General features: G+C 35.7%; 1 protein-coding gene across 1 annotated transcript in view; it reads left to right on the forward strand.

The window, feature by feature from the left end:
• The first annotated feature begins 1,867 nt into the window (after positions 1-1,867).
• Positions 1,868-17,914, forward strand: part of LOC107550799 (cyclic AMP-responsive element-binding protein 5-like) — a 73,161-nt gene continuing 57,114 nt past the window's right edge. The window contains exons 1-4 of the mRNA XM_016232174.1: positions 1,868-1,950; positions 11,858-11,935; positions 13,276-13,369; positions 17,034-17,155. Coding sequence (XP_016087660.1) covers positions 11,882-11,935; positions 13,276-13,369; positions 17,034-17,155 — 270 coding nt within the window. The 5' untranslated portion in view covers positions 1,868-1,950; positions 11,858-11,881. The remainder of the gene's footprint in view (positions 1,951-11,857; positions 11,936-13,275; positions 13,370-17,033; positions 17,156-17,914) is intronic.

A 17,914-nucleotide genomic window follows, 5' to 3' on the forward strand; every position in this document is an offset into this window, starting at 1 on the left:
ACACACCCACATACAATTTTTCAATACACTGAGAATGGTAACCTAAAAGTAGCAACGTCTAAGTACTGACTGATTTTAAAAGTCAAAAATAATGTTACTGCTGAATCAACCTAAATACTTTAATTTATACCAAAACTAAATTTTATGGCTTAAATCTGGCAGAATCTGGCTCTTTAAGGTAACAATTGCAGTTTTTACAATGTATAGTTTTGCCAGTTACTAATCTTTACATTTTTTTAAAATGTATGGTTCATTTGGTAGCGCTTTGAAATAAGGCCATATTAGTTAATGTTGGTTAATGCATGAACTAATATTAACTAACAATTAGCAAACCTTTGTTACAATACTTATCAATCTCTGTTAATGTTCAATTTTTTTATTAATATTGAATCTATTCATTTTAGTGTGTGTGTTAATTTTAATGTGTTAGTAAATGTTAAAGTTAACATTAACTAAGATTAGTACGTGCTTTAGAAGTATTTTTTGTTGTTAGTTTACATTAAAGGGATTGTTCACTAAAACAAAGACGATCTTTTGAAGAGTTTTTTTTTTTTTTTTTTTCTGGAAATCAACTGTCAACTGATACATTCTTCGAAATAACTTATTTTGTGCTCAGCAGAAGAAAGAAACTCATTTTTCATTTTTTGGGTGAACTATTTCTTTAACTAATCAAGCTAACTGGAGCCTTACTGTAAAGTGTTACCAGTAATTTTCTATGTATCATATGTTATTTTGTTTGCCAACATTTGAGTGTAGACTTTGTGAATTATTTAATACTATATGTTTTGTAATACCAGCACATGTTTACAGTTGGAAGTAATAGAAAGTACTGAATGTCACAGAAATAAACAAAGGTATTAGTTTGTTTGTCCTTCGATGCCACCTGCATCGCATTACGTCTGCCTGGCAATTACCTGCAGACAAAGGAGTCAGAGCTTTGATTCTGTAACACCATCTTCTAAATTCAACACTTGCAGGCAGACATAATCCAACCAATAATTTATTTACCCCTGACACTTTCATTATTTAGTAAGCACAGAGGCACTGGCAAGATGTGCACAATTAACAGACCTTGATAACTGAGCTGGGACGTTTGGTGTCTTTAGTCTGTGCATGTTACGTCTCCTGTAAAAGAAAAAAAAAGTAAATCAAAATCATTTGTTAACATCTCATGAGAAGTCATCAGCATAACAGGTTAGTTGTTCATCAAATATTAAAATGAAAAATGTTCAAAATATTTGACTGTAGCTATAATTTAGCTATATATAATTTATTATATAATTTACTAATTTAATATTAATACACAATTCAAGTGTTAGCTTCAATAATTTAACTAAACTGTTTATTTAGTTGTTTAATTGTCTATGTAATAATTGAAAAAAATATAAAATCAATTGAGAATATTTATCTCATGATCATAAATACTTTTATAAGCCGTGTATGACTAACTCAATAGCAACTTGAAGGAGTCAGACAGATGTTGGTTGGTGTTGGTGTTGCCGTCCGGCCGCCACACCCACTGGTCCCGCCCCCCCCCCCGCCCCCCCCCCCCCCTGCCCCGCTTCCACGGCAAGTCAAGCCTCGCTGTGGCGCGATCCCTAACCTCCTGTAGCTCATCATACACAGGGCAAGAAGATTGGGAGGGCTCAGCCTCAACTTCTTCGCCCTACTCAGACATCTCCTGCTCTTCCTGGGCCAAACCCAGCAGAACACTGGCCGCTGGATCAGACGATGTTAGGGAAATCACATCATCATCCTCCAGCGGCTCACCCTCTTTGCCCCTCAAGCCCCGCCCCTCCGAGGAACCGCAATGATTTAGAAGTTCAGGAATCCCACGTGACGTCACCAAAGGGTGATGTAATGCTTCTCTAAATAGATCGTATTGTAATCTTTCCTCAGTCCAACGTGGTTCCTTCAGAAAGTGTGCCGCATCTTCTCCAGACTTCTGCGGTGAGTTGTTTGAGTTGTTTTCCATACCGATACATCAATTCCTTCGCATTCACATGCACTTGCCGAGTCGGTGCCATTGAAATAATCATTCTCTTGAGCCTGAAGAAGTGACAAGTTGTTGGAGAGTCACATAAACAAATTTCAAGTACCTATACAGAGTCTGTCTGAACGCGTCTATTTAAGTCGTTCACGTTCCATGCAGAAAACAAACTGATCATGACTTATTCTTTTCGGATCTCCAGGGAATGTTTGCATGTAACAGCTTTGCGCGTTGAATTTGCTTTGAATACCCAAATTGCGCGTTAAGGGATCGTGTCGCGTTAAACAGCTCGCTTCTTCTTCTTGATTCTGATATCAAAACTTATGTTGTTGCATGGCGCAAAACTTTACGCGGAGTTATTGGTTTGCGCGCAAGAAGCTGTCAAACACGATCGGTGTCTTACAACAGTTTTTTACTTCGCTTGTATTTGTATGAGCATGTTTGTGGCAAGCCATGCTTGCACTTAGCCTATTCCTTTAACGAACTCATTTGGTACCAGTATCTACTTATTTCTAAATACTAGTAAGAAATCAAGTAGGGACTAGTATATTTTATATGCTATATAGCCTATTGTATACTAGTATGTTTCACTAGTAACTATTCATTATGTGTACTTTAGTTACTAGTAACTATTCAAACAGTATCTGTTATAGTTTCCCTAGTATCAGTAATTGAATACATTCATTATAGACTAGTATTTTTTTTATCTTATAAGTATATAAAGTAGCAATTAAAACAACGCATCAGTGCATATATGAACAAAAATACAGTAAGAAATGTTACTAAAATAACAATTAAGATCAGTGCTAGACAGTGTATTGTAACTAGGTAGGCTACTCAGGACAAAATATAGTAAACCTGGAATAGATAGCAGGAGTAGCTATTCTTAGATAGTTATTGGTAACTTACAAATATGAAAAATAAATAGGCTAGTTACTGGAAACAGTAATATTTACAGTTCAAATGGGTTCCACCAACATAATATGGATATCTATGATGTCTAAACCAGATTCAAATCGAATCCAGTGTCGAAAATGCAATTTGACTCCAGTAACAATGGAATAGTTAATCGAATAAGTAATGAATGTGTATTAGTCACTAATTGAAAAAGATACCTGGTTCTATTGGACTACTTAACAGTAGAAATAAGAAATGTTAAAGGGGTCATATGATGCAATTTCAAGTTTTCCTTTCTCTTTGGAGTGTTATAAGCTGTTCGTGCATAGATAAGATCCCTAAAGTTGCAAAGACTAAAGTTTCAAACCCAAAGAGATATTCTTTATGAAAGTTAAGACACGTCCACACCTTCCTAAAACGCCTCGTTTAAATACGCCCCCCACATGTCTACGTCACTGTGTGGGAAGATTTGCATAACACCGCTCAAATGTTCATGCAAAGAAAGAAGGCGTACCTTTTATTCTCGCTGTAGTATTGTTGCTGCCGCCGCCGCCATGTCGTGTGTGTTTTGCTGTGAAAGCGAAACTACTTTGTTTGGTCTTCCAAAAGAGGACACGACTAGAAATCAGTGGTTAAGTTGTATTTACAACACTGTTCCAGAACAGTTCAACCCAAAATATTCAGATGTGTGCAGCGCATTTGACGGAGGACTGTTTCCTGATCCTGGGAGAGTAGACTACAATGCCGGCTGTTATGACTCACAGACTGTAAGTACGTTTTCATATTTAATTAAAGAATTTGCCACTGATGATTCAAACGCGAGTTTTGAGCAGTAGCAGTAGTTGTTTGTCGTTTCACAAATGCAGACATGGTTTTATGTTTACGCTGCACGATACGCAACACAACACGTAAAAAGACAGCATAAGTCATTATAATCAGTAATTATGTCCCAACTGGATGCAACAAATGCCTCGTTTGTAATGGGTTTTATTGGTTTTGTCTCGTCGTGCCGGGACACGGCATCACAGTATGGTAAGGGGCGTCACATTTCCGTCACACGCTTGAGGTATTCGGCCAATCATAACGTACTGGATAGCTGGCCAATCAGAGCACACCTTGCTTTTCAGACCGATGAGCTTTGTAAAAATGTATGCGTTTCAGAAAGGCGGGGCATAGAGGAGCAACAATAATGTACAGTATGTGGAAAATAATGTGTTTTTTTAACCTTAAACCAAATAATGTTCTTTTTAGCAACGTCATATGACCCCTTTAAAAGGAATAATAAATATTAAAATGGCTTGCCACAGCGCGTGTGTGTTGTGTCCCGTTCGCGCTGTGACAAGTGTTCTGCATTGTTCCTCTAAAGCGGTCCGGGACAATTAGTTTGTAGCGTTGAACCTGTTTTGTTTAATTCATCAAATGCAGAAACTGAGGATCTTCGCTTGTCTCTGAATACTCGTGCACCGTTATTATCCCGTCTCGAACAAGAGCTATCGCGACTGTCAGAGGGGTTCCAGTCCAGTCCAGCCCGCTGCTTTATGATACAAGCATGGCTGTATGACTCTTCGCACTGAATCTCACATTTTATTTTGTAACATTGTTACATGAAAGCAACGTATCGAAGCATGACGTCATAATGCAGGCCAGTCAGACTGTTTGATTAACCGTCGAGATATCGAGGCTTTCAGCTGAAGAGGCAAACTCTTTTCGAAAAGCCTAAAGGCTTAAAAGATTTGAATCCACTGACACGAGGTTTGTCTGGGTTCTTTTTTCTTTTTTTTTTTTTACAACACAAATAAATGTTTGTTTGTAGAAAAGTACAGAAAAAAATGTAGGCCTGTATTAATTATAAAAAGTAAGCGTTATATTTACAGATAAACTTTAGCTTCATGCAGGGAGGAAAATTAAAATATGAACCTATCTATCTCATTGCTTCTAGGATGAAGATTAAGGGAGTAGTTCACCTAAAAATGAAAATAATTCATCATTTCTCACTTTCATGTTGATACGAACCTGTTTTAGTTTCTGTGGAACACAGAACGAGATATTAGTCAGAATGACAGCTCCAGTCACTTTCATTATATGGGGAAAAAAATCAGTGAAAGTGAATGGTTACTGAATCTGTCAGTCCATAGAATTCTGTCTACACATCTCCATTTGTGTCCCATGTAAGAAAGAATGTTATACGAATTGTGCAAATTTTTTTAAGAGAGAGCGAATAACTGGATATTCAGTTTATAGCTTGTTTAAAAAAAAAAACACAGTTATTATAATTATCTGTGAAATATACCACATTATCACCTGAAACAAGACAATATCTAGTGAAATTGAGTGACTGGTATTGGAATTTTTTTTTTTATATGACCACAATAAAGATTCCTTTGATCTCTGGTTTAATTAATCCGGTTTACTGAGTATTAAAGAACAAAAACAAAGATGTAGTGTATGCAGGTTTTCCTCCTTGTGTTTAAAAAAAAGTTTTTTAAATTTTGAGTGCAAATTACTGTTAAATACTTGGTGTATTCTAACATAGCAGTGAAAACGTTTTTAATTTTAATCTCACACGGTTTAAGGTGTTACTGTTTTTATTTTTCCGTCGCTTTTGCTCACCGAGCAACAACAACATTCCGATACGTTCATATTTCAAATGTTTGTACCTCCGATATAAAAGTCAGCCTGAAGTTCTCTAGGTCTCTGTAAGTTTATGTTTGTGGAGATGTGATGACTGATAGTGATTGAAGGTTGCTATTGTTGGGGCCCCTTCGTCTGTTCAATTATGAGAGGTTTATGGCATCCTTTGCATTGTCTGTATGCTCCTTATTCCTTGCCCCGGGCCCTGTGCTGATCCTACCTTGAACCTTTGCTGCCGAAGGCCTTCAGAGGACGGGGGGAGGTTGGATTTGAATTGCAGCGCAAGTTTGTGCTTGCTGTAACTTTCACCACTCTCCTCCTCCCCTCGGTCTGTGCACCATACTGTTTGAATTCAAATGTGTACCAGAGGAGAAAGTTCCTCACCGGTTCCCTGTGAAACTGTACTCCGGCCCCCTAATCCTCCTCGGCTGCCACATCGGACCATTCTAAATTTGAAGTGTAACGAAATTTCCTGTGTTAAATGAAAACACCGGTGAAATAAAAGCCAAGCAGTGTATGACCACCGGTGAGCAAACATCTCACACCTGGCCTCGTGTCATATGGGGATATTGAGCAGTTTAGGTGGCTAAAAGACTTGCTTGAGGGTGGAAATGATACGGTAATGTTTTTCATGAAAATGAATGAAGTGCATAATCGTATGTTTAAATTAACAGATTTGATGACAGTCTTTGTAGTACGGATTTCGCATGTTGGAGAACTTACATAGTGTGAATGTGAAATATTGCTGCAGGGGCCTGATTGTGTTGCACTGTTGGTTTTGGAATCTGGCCAGATGTGATATCAAAAGACGGCATATCTTAGGTCTGTCTGACAATGCAGGGACACACAAATTACAATATATTTTCAAATCTTGACTGATACGAAGAGAAGTTTGTAAAGTTTAAGGGTAGATAGGGACACAACAACATGTTCCTCTCTATTAAGGTGAAGTGTTAAAGTCAACATGAAATCTACACTGACCGTATTTACTTTTTTAAAACACATTTTTGCTTATCGTTTTGAATGATTCATCGGTGCACCTGATTCCAAAGAAGAAAAGTTTGGTATTGGTAATCTTTCATCAAAATATAATTACATACTCCACCTCTGAAACATCTTTCCTTTTTCTGTTGATTGAAGAGTTCTAAATAGAAACATCACATCTCATCAATTCCTGATAGATAAAATCAAGTCCCGTCCTACATTTCCAAATTGTTGAATATCCTATTGCACTAAGAAATATGTCTCATTACGAAAATAAAATGTTCTCTTTTATTTGCTTAAACCCAAAATTAATTTTCTGTTATTCTGTCATTAACTCACCCTCATTTTGTTCCAAATCCATATGGACTTTTATGGAACATAAACAAAGATATTTTCGGAAAAGTCTTAGTTTATTTATTTATTTAATCATTTGGTTACCAAGATTCTTCAAAATACCTTCTTTTGTGTTCTGTAAGATTAAATAGTGATACAGGTTTGTAGCAACGTGGGATGAATAAATTATGACAGCATTTTGATTTTAGCTGAACTGTCTCTTTAGTTTACCGAAAATTAGTGCTGGCAAAAGTGGCCAATCTTATCCAATGACAGAGGAACTTGCAACGTTAAACACTGAACATCCAAAATGACCTTTTTGAAATAGCAATTAACAATTGGAAGAATTAATCAAGACAGAGAAAAAAGTGAGAGCAGAATAAGATAGTTACGGTAAAGACTAGTGGATGGAGACACAACTTTCTGAGAACTGATAAGCGAGTGACAGAGAGAGAAAGACAGAAAACAGAAAAAAACGAGTGTTAGTGACTTGTCATTTAGCAGACGTGTTCTTGAAGTCAGTTCGCTTACAGAAACACCCTATCCAGATAGTGTGTCCCCGAGGGCTGTGTGTTAGAAGCCGCCAAGGCCGGACTGTAAGTAAAAAGATGTCTGGTTAACATAAAAGCAAATCTGCATGTTTTGACTGCATGGGAGGAAACAGTTGACTAGACCAATCGGGCAGGGAAAAAAAAGCACATGCAAATTGTGTATGAAAGCATTCACACAGCGGGGCTCATGCATATCCAAGGCTGAAGCATTTGAATTCATACTCTTCATGTTTTCATCATTCAAAGTTTCGAATATGTTTATTTTTCACGCAGTTGGAAAGTGTTTGTTAGCTGTCTAAGCAGTGTGTCAATATGTAGCCACAGTCATGAGTCTGTTTTGCTGCTGTATATGAAGGGGACTCGACTCCGGCTGTCATGGACTATTACAGCTGTGTCTCATTAGGCTGCTGTAGACCATAATACTGTTACTCTTTCGCACAAAACTTACATAAGGGTGCTGTAAAATTCCCTAAACAGGTGTTAGAAACATTGGTAAAGTTTATGATCACCTTTGATGCACGACGTACAGCCAAATTCTACAACAGTGTTTTCACTGTTGCGATAAAATAATCATAAGCATTTGTTGCCATCTTATAATAAGACCACACAGAGTCTGTGTCCACATATTGAATAATTTGGTCAATTTGCCAATGCTTTTAGCTACCAAAAATGGTTTAATGTAGTTCCGCTTTCAATGTTTGGGAAAGTTACTGTAACGGGGCTGACAAGACGTGAGACACGTGGATCCATCTGCAGACTTTATTTAAGAGACGTGGTAAACAGGCAGGGTCAAAACACTGGCAAACAGGTATAAGGCGGGCAAAACACAAGAATAGTCACAGGGCTAGCGTAGGTCACCGATCAGCAGACAGAATCACAGGGGCGAGACAAGAGGGAGAAATCCAAGAAAACAGGCAAAGATCAGAAACCGCAAAAACAGGCAAGGCAAAACAAGGAAAACACGGAGACTCGGAAAGGGGTACAGGCTAAACAATACTCAGCAGAGAAAGGTGGATAGAGTGGGTGTTATATAGTGAATGAGGTAATTAGAAACAGCTGTGTGCAATGAGTGCAATCAGGGCAGTGTGCAAATTGTGCAAAGAATGATGGGAAATGTAGTCCGGGGTGCTATGCAACAGTTTGTGTAGTGCGAGAGTCAATGTAATGGAAAGTGTGACATCTGGTGGTGAATAAACGGAAGTCCATGAACCGAATTCGTGACAGTTACTTTCAAAAGTAATGGATTACAATATTGCGTTACTCTATAAAAAAGTAACTAATTGCATTTCTTAGTTACTGTTTATGAAAAGTAAAGCATTACTTTACTTTTGCATTACTTTTTCTCATCTGGGCTGGGCTTGCTTGTTTGTTTTTATATAAAAGGTTATATTTTTGGCAAATGTAAAAGGTTTTTCACACCAAAAGTGAAATTAATAAGCCTGGCTGAAGGAAATGTAAATTCACGTCTGTAAAGTAAGAGGGTGCAGCTCAAACAAACCTTTCAGCTGTACTGCCATTCTGGATTGCATGAAGAAAAAGACGCAGGAAAAGAAAGTTCAACACACTTAAGCAATTTAAAAAAAATTAAACACAAATATTGTTTATCTAAAGTCAATATGCTTATCAGTATGGATGAATTGGATCATTGAAGGTTAGCAGCAAAGACACCGGTTAATAAAATGGGATTAAATACATAAAGGATTTGTGTTAACATTTAAAATTATTGCAGATATGCCTCATTTCATTATTTTTACTCATTTTGAGGAATACTGAATCTGTTTTTGTGTAAGTGAGATGAGTAAAATGCATGTTCACATTTAGTCTAGAACTATAATAATCATTATTTTGACACGCCTCTGCACTTACTCCCGATTTCTCTCAACATGGGGACAGGAGAGCTGTCAGTCAATAAACAGGAAAACTGGCATTATTTGAAAAAGTAAATCAGATATTTTCTTGTAAATTATAAAGTAATGTATTCACCCTCGGTCCATTCGCGTTCCGGGGAGGGGGGTTGCAATTATATTCAGTTATTATAGTAATATATTTAATTATGTAAAAAAAAAAATTGTTAAAATATCAAGGTTACACAACTATCTATTATTATTATATATATATAATATTATATATTTATAATGAAGAAAAATTCTCAATAAAAGTATGAAGAACATTTAATTGTGTAGCTTTCATTATTATTTCTCAGAAAACTGTTTTGTTGAATGCAATAATACAAAATAAATAAAATAAATATTAAAAATAAAGTTAGTCCACTAAGTCATGTGGTGCGACCAACATGTAGGAAAATAAAATATAATACACAAAATTATATCATGAAGATAAATTATATCATAATATAGTAAATTATATCGAAAAGACAAGTTATATTATAGTAAATTGTATGATAAAGATAAATTATATCTTAATATAGGTAATTATAAATTGATAATTAATGTTTTTAAAAAATTAAATAAAAACTTTTACTTTAAAATAATATTTTTATAAAATATATATATTTTAATTATGATTAAGATACGTACACTGAAGGGGTTTTACTTGGTTCTTACACTTGGTTCTTACACCTCGTTCCCCTCGGGGCCCGGTGCGACCGCACCAGTTGCACCCCCCTAAGGACGGCCCTGAATGTATTACTTTACTAATTACTTGAAGAAAGTAATCTGATTACGTAACTCACGTTCCTTGTAATGCGTTACTCCCAACACTGCAGTTTACACATTTTACCCTATTTAAATCAAACACACAGAATTCCAATGATCCAAAGCAAAAAAAAAAAAAAGCCATAGCGTCTATCTTGGCCTACTTTTTACATTCTCATAGATTTATTTTAAGAATGCAGGGGTGGAAAGAGGGACGTACAGTCAGAATCACGCACCCAGGCACCCTATAGATCATCAGTAGTTGAATAGAATGAGCTGCTCTTGAGACTGAAGCAAAATTGGCGCCTGATATATTCCACTGAATCGCACTCTAATCCCCATGGCGACAGTAGTAGAGGGCTCCGCATGGGCCCACGTAAGAAAACCGATGGCAAACCCATCAGCATCAGAAGAGCGGCCCGATTACACTGCATGTGCGTGAAGCTGAATGGCTGGCATACCATTCCATTGTCAGTCTGTCATCCATGGCATTTAGCAGCATCATGGCACTGAGGAAGTGATTCCAGCACTCATGGTGAGCTGTAACGGAGAGAGAGATTTGTCATTGAAATGTAATCACCTCTTGTTAAATGGACACTTGAAATAGTTCAGAGTTTTGTTATGGTATTTTTACCCTTTATTCCCCTCAACATAATTTGTCACACTGTTAGTGTTACCACACATTATTGCACAGGGGCAAATGGGGCAACTATATTTCACCATTACCAATTTATTTTAAAACTGACCTGGGTCAGTTATTATAGTAATATATTTAATTAAGTAAAAAAAAAAAAAAAAGTTATAATATCAAGGTTACACAACTATCTATATATATACAGTATATATATAATGAAGAAATATTAGGATATTTCAATAAAAGGATGAAGAAAATTTTATTGTGTAGCTTTCATTATTATTTCTCAAAAAACAGTTTTGTTGAATACAATAATACAAAATAAATACAATAAATATTAAAAATAAAGTTAGTTCACTAAGTCATGTGGTGCGACCAACATGTAGGAAAATAAAATATAATACAGAAAATTATATCATGAAGAATAATTATGTTATATTATAGTAAATTTTATCATAAAGATAAATTATATCGTAATATAGGTCATTATAAATTGATAATTAATATAAAAAAAAAAAAAACTTTTACTTGAAAAATAGATTACATTTTTTTAAATTATTATTATTATAATTATGATTAAGATACGTACACTGAAGGTGTTTTACTTGGTGCTTACACTACATGAGATTTTGAAAGTTTATAATTTTAACTTTTGTTAGATTTTATAATAGTTTTCTTTTATAACACGTTTCCTGTTCTTTATCTTGGATGTTCTTATTTGTCACTGACTCACCTAAGAAGAGCTGCTAAAGTCATGGCTGGCGAGGTATTAAAAGGACAGTTTAGGTGTCAAAAGAGTTGCTAATGACTGGCAGTTCATTGATACGTTGACCTCGGTGCCATGTGTCTGGGTTAGCCACAGACTTGCGTGCACAACACAGAGAGTATAGTTTACATCTTACCCTGCGGTCAGCGACGGCTCCATGGCGACGAAGGAGCAGGTGACACTTTAGGGGTCAGTTTTAGGCTCTTAAGCTTCCCTCCTAGAGTTTAGACTAAACCTTTACAACTTTGAATGCCCTCTCCCAGGGCATAGGACACCGAATCCTCACTGAGATTCTGTCAAAGCCTCTTTGGGAACCACAGAGTTGGTTATCACTGGCACACCATATATTGGTGACATAATGTGAGCGTCCTGGAGGCACCCCCTGATTTGAATTTCTCTCCTTTGCTTTGTGTTCAGGTATATGAGGAGCCAGTGACAGTGATGAACTCCGAGCAGGAAAGGCCATTCGTGTGCAGCGCCCTGGGCTGCTCTCAGGTGAGTCTGAAAAGACAATAGCAAAGACGAATGGTCCTGTAACTCGAGAAAGCTCTTTATTAATGTGAAACTGCACCACAGACAACAACAGTGAAATGGTATCTTGTTGGTATCTTGTTGAGGCAAATGTCATCAACTGGATGTCTTGATATAAGATTCTTGGCTTGGTATTTCTTTGGATGAGGTAAAAAAAAAAAAAACTTATTTTATTTCAGTTAGAGACCAAGGCAACATCTAGTTTGACTTTATGTATTAAAATAACAAAAACTAAAACCATAAAAAACCCTCGTTACTTGAAATAAAACAAACTTTAGCGGAGGCAACATTTTTCATTTTCACTTAGTTTAACTTCGTAAAATAACTAAAAAATAAAAGTGAAATAAAAAATAATAAAAGCTATACAGACATATTTAATAAAAGTCAAAACACAGCAAAATGACAAAAAATAGCTCAAATTAGAGTGAAAACAGAAAATATAAAAATAAAACATTCAAAATATAAAGGAAACCTATAATAGTATCTTAATTATACTAAAACAACTGGTTTTGCTTGAGGATCCAGATTTTATAATGGTCACCCAATATAATAAACAATATTGGTTATCATACAAAGATAAAAAAAAAAAAAAGTAATCAAAATCATACTTTTAAATTGATTAATATTACCATGGACTGCAAAGGTTCGTCAACATGTGCAAATACTGATATGACAAATACACAAAATGACCAACAAAATAAATAAATAAATATATATATATACTGCAAAATACTGATTTTGATTGTTGTCACTGATTTGTTATCACCAACCAAAGATATAGTTATTGCTTTCCTGCCTTTTTAAAGGTATATTTATTTTTCTCTCCTCTGTTCTATAAATTATCTTTATTCTTTAAATTTGCATATAGCATATATTTTTTTTCCCTTCTTTCCGTAATCAGAACACACCTGCGGCCCATTTTCAGATCACAATCCACCTGTTTTGAACCGCTGCACAATTAGACTAGGCCTGTCACAATCTGTTTGAGCAGGCTGGTTCATGTGGACCATTTACAGATACAGCATTCCTGTCAGGTGCTCTTAAACATCAATTAAGATTATGTAATTACCGTAATGAGAAGGTATTTTCAATCAGAAAGGTGTTCTTGTAATCTATTCAGACAGACAGTTTATGCCTAAGGCTCAGTCCTGTTGTATTCATTGGTAAGTATAAGATTGCTTGATAGAGTCACTAATTGTAAGACTGCTTTTCAAGAACACAAAATGGAAAGAAAACAAACCTCTGCTTTTTTTATGTGAGCTTCGAGTTATTAAATCGCAACCAGTTGTTTCCATGTTCTCTAGAGATTCCCTACGGAGGATCATCTAATGATTCATCGGCACAAGCATGAGATGACCCTCAAATTCCCCTCCATCAAAAATGACAACATGCTGTCAGGTGAGACAGACCACACACACACACACACACACACACACACACACACACACACAGCTCATGTGTTAGTCTCCATTTAGCGTCTGTCTTTGATTAGGTGTATTAACCAGGTGTAGTTTTAAATGCAGAGCCATGTGGCTAAAATAATATTTGTGCTGTGCTCTGCCTCACTCCCCTAATCCCAGTCATCAACCCGGACCATGATTTCCATATCAATTAGACCGCTGGCCCTCTCAGGGGACGAGAGGAAGGGGGAACAGTGCAGGGAAGAAAAGAAAATAAGCCTCAACAACTATGATGAAAAGGTGGAGGATTGCATATCTAGAGGTGTATATTTAGAGATTGAACACTAACTAACCAAAGCTGTGTACTCATGCTTGGTTGAAAAAGGCAGCCTTTTTTGGTGTATCTGCATGAAAAACACATGAAATCCATGCAAACAAAACAAAACGAAACAAAACAAAACAAAACAGTGTTTTTGTCTAGTTTATTATTATGTATTTAATCTAAATAAATAAATTCTATCTATCTATCTATTACCAATAAGGACACTAATAAGCAGTTTAAGACTCAAAGCATATTTATGAATATGTAAAATACAGTAATCATTAATGTTTTTTAATATACCATAATGATCGATTTGATGATCAAAATGTTTAGTTTTCTGTCCTCTCTTTCCAAAATAACAAAGTATTTTGTTGTTGTGATATTGACTACACTGTCTGAACAAATAGATTGCAGTTGAACACTTGCAAAATGACGATGCAAGTCCTATACATAGATATTTAAGATGTGCCTCTTGTTTTTATTATATAATTATATAATTTATTATATAATTAAATTATAAATAATTATGAATAATTATAACCATATGAAGCCATGAATAAAAAAGCACATGCATTTTTTAAACTAGTTTTGATCTTTATTCTGGACACTCTTATTTGTTATGAATAAGATGCAAGAGTATTTGTATTTAAATATATCTTTATAATTCATCCTCTTCTGTCAAGATACTGTACACATTAACACAGATCAGGGATCCTGAAATCAAACCCTTGACGGGATTCTACTAGTCCTGGATGTGCGGTTCAGTCTAGACTGTAATATTCATTGTGGGTTTGATAAAGTACATGATAATGAGTTACTTTGTGGTTCCAGTAGCGGCTACAAATGATCATCCCACCACAAGCTCAATAAGAGATGTGTGTGTGATTTCTCTGTGGAGTGTGTTTGAGGGAAAGAGGCTGAGCAAACGAGAGGTAGTGAGTGAAGGAACGCATGTGCACCTTTGTTAGCGAGCGAGTTACTGAAAGAAGGGCCTGCGTGTAAAAGAATACGGAGCGAGTGAGAAACCCAGAGCTGGGGCCGGATTCACAAAACATTCTTAAGAAAAAAAGTTTTCTTAACTGCCATTATCTTATTATTTTTTAACTTAAGAAAAAAGTTAAGAATATTTTGTAACTGTCATTTTCTTCTTAAGAAAAAAAAAGATGTTCTTAAAAACATTAATGATAACTTCTTAAGAATTTTTCAAGAATTGTCAAAGAATGAAGAACATTCTTTCATACTTAGTGGAATATTTCTTAAGAAATTTCTTAAGAATCCGGTCCCTGATCCCAGAAATCTGATCTGCCACTCTGACAAGAGTAAATAATGAAAAGGACACGGCCTGAGCGGAGAGAGACACGGCATGAAGCTAGAAATGCATCCTAGTGCCACGGATCACGTGGTCCCGCCAGAAACTTTTATTTAGCTGTTTGGGTTGGGTTCAATTTGCATAGGGAATTAATCGCAAACTTGTTTTGAACTTTGAGATGCAGAGTCGTTGTCAGGGTGCCCACATTCAGAATTTTGTTCATGCAGAACTGACAATAACTGACCGTAATACATTTAAAATGTAATTTCAAATTTGGGTAAAAATAGAATGTGATAGATTATAAAAAATTATTTTGAATAATTATATTTTAAAAACATTAAGAAATATATATTTAAAATGTATTTCTAATTTTTTTCTGTGGTATCCCTTCCTGTTTTATTTTCCCCCCTGCGGGTTTCTGCACATTGGTTTCACCACATGACTTTGATTTGGTGACAAAAGTCAAATGTTTATAATATTAAAAAAAGGCTTATGTACGGTGGCCGAGAAGTGCAAAGCAAATCACAATTCTGAAAACAAAATAACAAATTACAAACGCAAATGCAAGTCTAAAAAACAAAATAACAATTCAGAAAACATTATAACAAGTCAGAAAACACAATGACAAATTCGAAAACAAAATAACAAGTCAGAAAACACAACGACAAATCAGACAAACCGGAAGAGGTAGGTATAGTTTGAGACAGCACCATTGGTTTGGGATTACTCACCGCTGACTGGACGAGACATCTGTCAATCAACGTATAAAGGAAGAACCAGCCGAAGAACAGCAGTTGTGGTAGAAAGTTCGGAGGTGGTATTAAAGTAGCTCAGTTTAAATGTATTGCCCTTACTATGGAATAAAAAATACGGAGTGTATATTTACATTTAGTTAAAAGTGGCTGGAAAACATCAGCTCCAGTGGCACAGATGGTTAAGTGCTTGACATTGGCTTTTCGACGTGATCGACCCGGGTTTGAGCCTGCCTTTTGCCAAACTTTTTTTCCCTCCCTTTTCAAATCTCGTATCACATCGTAAAGGCATTTATTTTCAATAACAATTAAGGAAATAATCAAAAGTGGCATCCATTTAATAATTAAAATTTAAATTTACACTCAATGTGTTATTATTGCATACTGTTTTATAATGTACTACAATACTGAAGTGCAGATAATTGCCACTATTTGCAACAAGTAGTATACTTGATAGTAGAAATCCTGCTATTTTAACATAGTGTAAATAGGTATTTGCACTTAGAGTAAATAGCATATTGCTAAAACTACTGCTATTTGCTAATACGAGATTTGAAAAGGGAGAAAAAAAAGTTCACCGAAAGGCGGTATCAAACCCAGGTCGATCGTGTCAGAAAGCCGATGTCAAGCACTTAACCACCTGCACCACTGGAGCTGATGCTCTTTAGCCACTTTTAACTAAATGTAAATATACACTCCGTATTTTTTATTCCATAGTAAGGGCAATTCATACAATACATTTAAACTGAGCTACTTTAATACCATCGCCGAACTTTCTACCACGACTCGGCTGTTCTTCGGCTGGTTCTTCCCTGTATAAGTTGATTGACAGATGTCTCGTCCAGTCAGCGGTGAGTAATCCCAAACCAATGGCGCTGTCTCAAACTATACCTACCTCTTCCGGTTTGTCTGATTTGTCGTTGTGTTTTCTGACTTGTTAATTTGTTTTCGGATTTGTCGTTGTGTTTTCTGACTTGTTATAATGTTTTCTGAATTGTTGTTGTGTTTTCTGAATTTATATTTAGTTTTTTACACTTGCATTTGCGTTTGTAATTTGTTATTTTGTTTTCAGATTTGTGTTTTGTTTTGCACTTCTCGGCCACCGTAGTTATGCTTATTTTTGATATAGAATTAATAATAAAAGATAAGAAATAATAAGTGTGAATAATAACATTTTTCCTCGATATTCAAACCTATTAGACCTTCAATGTCATTGTAAACAGTTAAACTAAAGTGCCCTGCTAAATTTTTATGTATTTTTTTCCTTGAATGTTTCTAGACCAGACCCCAACCCCAACGCGCTTTTTGAAGAACTGCGAGGAGGTGGGTCTCTTCAGCGAGCTGGATTGCTCTATCGAACAGGAGTTTTGCAAGGCTCAGGAGGAGGAGGACAACAAACAGGTGAGATTATGGTGTGGGTCTCGCAGTTGTGATCCCCAATGCTAACAGCCGCTGTCACTACTACCCCATCCAATATAACAACAAGTCACTGTCAGCTTTGGATAGATCACACACATACACGACAGGCAGATAGAGGGTCCCTTGCTGAAGCAGGAAAAAGATACACCCAGAGATCACATATGGCAGCTGAGCTTCAAACTGATTGACAGTTGTGTTCACAAAGAGTATTGTTTGTCTGGATATAAAATCATTCTAGACAATAACAAATGCTTGATATTTTTTAAAACTGTGTGAGCTGCCTACGGAAACATTATTGTTTTGCTTCCAATGTGAAATGGTTTTCCAAAAGAGAGTTTTTCCAAAAAACTTGATTTAGGCAATTTCTAAAACCAGAAACATACTGTACATATGATTTGAAAGAATCTCTGCCATGAAGTAGTTCACTTGAAAGAGAAAACATACGTTAAAGGGGTCCTATTATGCTTTTTGACTTTTTGAATTTTAGTCAGTGTGTAGTGTGTATGTTTGGGCATAAAAAAGATCTTCAAACTTACAAATCTCCAAAAGTCCAGATATTTCGTTTAAAAAAATACCTTTTCAAGAACTACAACGAACGGCTCGTTTGGACTACAGCGTTTGTTTTCCGGGTTTTGTGATATCACAAAGCAGTACTAAATTACTTAAATATTGAAGGTTAAAAGTAATGAAGTTTTTACAATAATAAAGTTACAGTTACATAATAATATTTCTACTTCAATT

This window comes from Sinocyclocheilus grahami, unplaced genomic scaffold (genome assembly GCF_001515645.1).
Source record: "Sinocyclocheilus grahami isolate Dianchi unplaced genomic scaffold, SAMN03320097.WGS_v1.1 scaffold408.1, whole genome shotgun sequence".
NCBI classification, from domain to species: Eukaryota; Metazoa; Chordata; class Actinopteri; order Cypriniformes; family Cyprinidae; genus Sinocyclocheilus; species Sinocyclocheilus grahami.